Here is a 5,000-nt window from a genome sequence, read left to right on the forward strand (position 1 = left end):
TTCTAATATTAATTATGTATTCTTTTTTGAAATGACATAATTAAATGTTCATTGATATTTGACACGCTTTCCTATTTTAGTCTGCTCAAAACCTTATTAAATAAATAAATCGTTTAGTTTTAATAAAGAACCTGTCGCGTGTGTGTGTGTGTGTGTGTGTGTGTGTGTGTGTAGGAGGTTGTGCCAGCAGGGCAGAGAGTCGGGGCAATTAGCAGAGACACTAACGGCTGATTTTCACATCAGCGACGCAGACGAGAGCAAACAGACGAGTCCTCATTAACACGAGCCATCACAGAGTGTGTGTGTGTGTGTGTGTCTTACGTGCAGGCTCGGGTGGTAGGTGAGCAGTCCGTTGTCACACAGCGTCACGTACTTCTTCTTCCACTCTTTGTTAAGAGATTTACCGCTTCTCTTCAGCAGCATCCCCTTAAAGAGACAGTACACCGGTCAAACGAGGAGTACTAGTACGCAGGATAGAAGGAAAACACAAAGGCATGGTGTACTAGTACATGTAGCTCGCATCACATACAAAAGCTTTAGAACATGTTTGTATCAGGGGGTTCTCATCTTTCCCACGGCCCTCGAACGCACCACGTTTGACCAACACCTTGGTCAGCAAAGGCAGCTGAAACAAAGCTCAAAATAGTGGTATTTTGTCACGGCGTTTTATTCCAGAGTCTCTTCTAACCTCACTGATGATCCATGACGGCGGTCACGTGACCATCAACCGGAGGAACGTGGGCTGAACTTCAGGAAGTGAACACAGAGGCTGTTAAAATGTTTTCATGTCCACATAACGAGCTCTGCGACGTCTTATTGTGTTGACATAACCGCTGAGTTGGACGCGAGGATGTCCACACCGTCTCGTGAAGGAGGCGCTCCTCCTCCGCTCCTCCTGCACATGGGAGCTTCTGGAGCGAGATAACGAGCTGCGGATCAAATGAAATAAAGAGTCGCACTCCTTTAATTGTGAGGCTCCTCTTTAAGAGTCGCTCTCCTACGCACATCAGCCGCGGCTCACTGGGCGTTTAGGCCCAGCGCCCCCCGCCCACACTTCATTTGAGTCGGATTCATTAGGTTAGAGAGGGAGAGAGAGGCAGAAGGTCAAAGAGAAGGCAGCGGGGGAGAGAAGGGGGGGGATCAGAGAGGCAGGGGGGATAAAAACTGTCCGCTGATTAGCAATTACAGGCGCGCTGCCACGCGTGTCACTTCACTGGACCTCCGCAGCATTAACACTCCGACAGAGGATATTAATAGAGTCCAGCCGTGAAGGCGTGGGGGGGGGGCGGCGAGATGGACAGGAGCCCGCTCCCCGCCCGCCCTGACCGCTCAGCTTTCATTACGGCGCTCGGTGGTGGCGGGACGGGCCCCGGGCGACCCCTCGCCGCCGGTGACGGCCTTTGCCGTTAATTGGCGCTGACACAACGGCATGGGGAGGGGGGGGGGAGGGGGGGGGGCATGACGGACGCCTGAAAAGATTCCTCCTACAGACTAAATGCAGACGGACACGGACAGACGGATCCTCGGAGGAGGAGAAGCTAAACGCTGACGGCGGCTACGTTTCACATGAACGCGACGTGTGTTTGATTTCGCTCTCAAAAAGGCGGCGCCGGAACCAGTCGCTCCGAAGGTGGAGGCGGATCGCTTACTGGCACATTACCCCTTCCTAGAGCCTCCGTCGGGTCGCCCGTGTTGTTTCCAGTCATTAACACTAATTTTTGCTCATGTCAAGAGGAAGTAAAACCGAGCGCTGTGTGTGTGTGTGTGTGTGTGTGTGCGTGTGTGTGAGAGTGAGTGTGTGTGTGAGTGTGTGTGAGTGTGAGTGTGCGCGCGCGCTACAACAACAGGGCTTCCCCACGGTGCAGTAAACGCGACTTGACGAGCTTCCTGCTGCTCTGAAGTGAAAGCTGCCGGCAGCCGTGCAGCTGTCAGGCCAGCTGATCATCGTGTGTTTACATCAATTAAGGCCTCTGAGGTCAGCGCGCCACTTGTGGGCGGGGCTCTCCGCTTTAATCAATCAGGGGCTCGAGCGGATTATGTGGACGTTTAATGATCGGCGAGGGACCGCCGGCGGTCCGCTGCTGCGTCGGGAGGTTTCGCGTGTTTGCAATCGGCTTCGCGGCTAGTTTAGACAACCGACGGCTGCGTCCTGGACATCACGTGAGCCCGTTTCTAAGCCCCGCCCCAAGTCTCGTCCTTGTCTACGACTCGCCATTGCTGCCTACATTCCCATAGTCTGCCGCTGTGGCCTTACATCACACGATGGTCAGCCATCGGAGACCAGTTTGTTAACCTACAAATAACAAAGCAAACTTCCAGGTCGCTGCAAACATGAAATATCGCTGCTCGTCTACGTCGGGACTTCCGACTGGGTGCCACCTTCTTCAATCTTTCATAAAACCCACAATGAGCTCCGCCTATATTCTCCTCTCAGCTCATTGCACTCGCGAGTGATCGATCTGGTGAACATGGAATCGAACAGGCGGCATCGGAGCGGACGAGAAGGTCAATAGCGTCCCTGACTGATGCTCCTGGACTCGACTAAGCCGGGCCGGACCATCTTTCTCACACTTTCCCATCCAAACTTGGTATTTGGGAAGGGAGCCGTACGTTAATTAATGTAGTCCATCCATCCAGGGGGAAGACAAGCGATCAGCTCGCTCGGGGAGAGGGGGGGGGGCTAATTGAACGTTGCGTCCAAACCCTCCTGATGGGTAATATCGGTCATTATTCACCTCCCCGGGCCTCATGACACACACGGCGCCTCTCATTCTACCTTCGTGAGGAGGGGGGGGGGTGACAGCTCACAAGGTCTCCACATGGCAAAATAGATGTGCGGAGATGAATACATCCTCAGATATACCTTCTCCTCGCTGCACGGAGGCACTTCCCCGCCCCAGTGAAGTATGGTGGGGTAGTGCTTAGGAAAAGGTCGCTAGCTCGGGGGAAAGGGGGGTGATGTCATTTGTTAGGCATCCGAAACTGTCTGAGGGCTTTAATGAGATTCATAACTGTGAGCTGTTCCTCTGACGACCCAAACAAAGAGTTGTGTGCCAGAGCGGTCAGAGAAATCCATTTTAATAAACACTACTTCCCTTAAAAAAAAACTCCCCAGGACACGTTTCCTCCTCCCTCACTGAAACCCTCCTCCACCCGGGTGAAGTATTGCAGCGCCGTGCTTCACAAAAGGTCGCTAGCTCGGGGCAAGCTGAAGCAGAGTCATCTGTTAAGACCACGCATCCAGATCACAGGGCCTCATCATAGCGTGGGGGTCATGCTACATACTACTTCCTACTAAACGTGGGTCATACTACACGTGGGTCATGCTACATACTACTTCATACTACACGTGGGTCATACTACATACTACATGTGGGTCATACTACCTACTACTTCATACTACATGTGGGTCATACTACATACTACTTCATACTACACGTGGGTCATACTACATACTACACGTGGGTCATACTACATATTACTTCATACTACACGTGGGTCATACTACATGTGGGTCATACTACATACTACACGTGGGTCATACTACATATTACTTCATACTACACGTGGGTCATACTACACGTGGGTCATACTACATACTACACGTGGGTCATACTACATATTACTTCATACTACACGTGGGTCATACTACATGTGGGTCATACTACATACTACACGTGGGTCATACTACATATTACTTCATACTACACGTGGGTCATACTACATGTGGGTCATACTACATACTACACGTGGGTCATACTACATACAACTTCATACTACACGTGGGTCATACTACATACTACTTCATACTACATGTGGGTCATACTACATACTACATGTGGGTCATACTACATACTACCTCATACTACACGTGGGTCATACTACATACTACTTCATACTACATGTGGGTCATACTACATACTACATGTGGGTCATACTACATACTACCTCATACTACACGTGGGTCATACTACATACTACTTCATACTACATGTGGGTCATACTACATACTACATGTGGGTCATACTACCTACTACTTCATACTACACGTGGGTCATACTACACGTGGGTCATACTACTTCATACTACATGTGGGTCATACTACATACTACACGTGGGTCATACTACATACTACTTCATACTACATGTGGGTCATACTACATACTACATGTGGGTCATACTACCTACTACTTCATACTACACGTGGGTCATACTACACGTGGGTCATACTACTTCATACTACATGTGGGTCATACTACATACTACACGTGGGTCATACTACATTCTACTACATACTACACGTGGGTCATACTACATTCTGCTTCATACTACATACTACTACTATGAGGTAAACATCCTCCCAGTAGACTCCGCCTCCAATCCATAGTGTAGATGTAACAGCAGAAGAAAGTCAGGCTCCTGAAAGGTTCCTCCCCCCTGGGGGCCGCCCGGCTATCGACTTGGACTAATCTACCTTCTAATCACTCAATCACCCCCCCTATTTGCCACAGACAATGGACTCTCCCCTGGCCTCTGGAAGGGGAGTGACAGCCAATCACGGAGGAGATAGGGGGGTTGAGGTAAAGGCACTGTCTGTGACGACGACCCCGGGAGACTTTTTGTCCCTTCTTGTCCCCAGAGAGCCGCAGGCTAAATTGGAGGTGTCACCGGGGGCGGGGGGGGGGGAGGGGGGTTGACGCCTATCGGCAGCAGCCATCTGATTCAGCCCGAGTGGCGGCTCATCCATCAGGTGTAATCACGTAAAGGCACAAAGCAGCGTGTCCAGGTAGACGTACCGCTATGAAGGAGGACTTGTAGTGTCCCCCTCTAAAGAAAATGGTTTCTGCCCTCTCAGAACCGCAGAATAAGAGGAAAGGTTTGTCATCATGACCAGAAGAGATGACAGTGACCTCGTACTTCACATCTTAAGGGCAGTGCAGCATTGGTGGAGCTACAACGAGGTTGCAGATTTATCTGATGAGAGTTCCGAGTAATTAATT

General features: G+C 50.5%; 1 protein-coding gene across 8 annotated transcripts in view; it reads right to left on the reverse strand.

Moving 5' to 3' along the window:
* The window catches only part of agap1 (ArfGAP with GTPase domain, ankyrin repeat and PH domain 1), a 64,140-nt gene that overhangs the window by 28,719 nt on the left and 30,421 nt on the right, over positions 1–5,000 (reverse strand). For all 8 annotated transcript variants that reach the window (XM_078103894.1, XM_078103892.1, XM_078103895.1 and 5 more), the window contains one exon: positions 322–426. In XM_078103894.1, coding sequence (XP_077960020.1) covers positions 322–426 — 105 coding nt within the window. The remainder of the gene's footprint in view (positions 1–321; positions 427–5,000) is intronic.

The sequence above is a fragment of the Gasterosteus aculeatus genome, chromosome 1, assembly GCF_964276395.1.
Source record: "Gasterosteus aculeatus chromosome 1, fGasAcu3.hap1.1, whole genome shotgun sequence".
NCBI classification, from domain to species: domain Eukaryota; kingdom Metazoa; phylum Chordata; class Actinopteri; order Perciformes; family Gasterosteidae; genus Gasterosteus; species Gasterosteus aculeatus.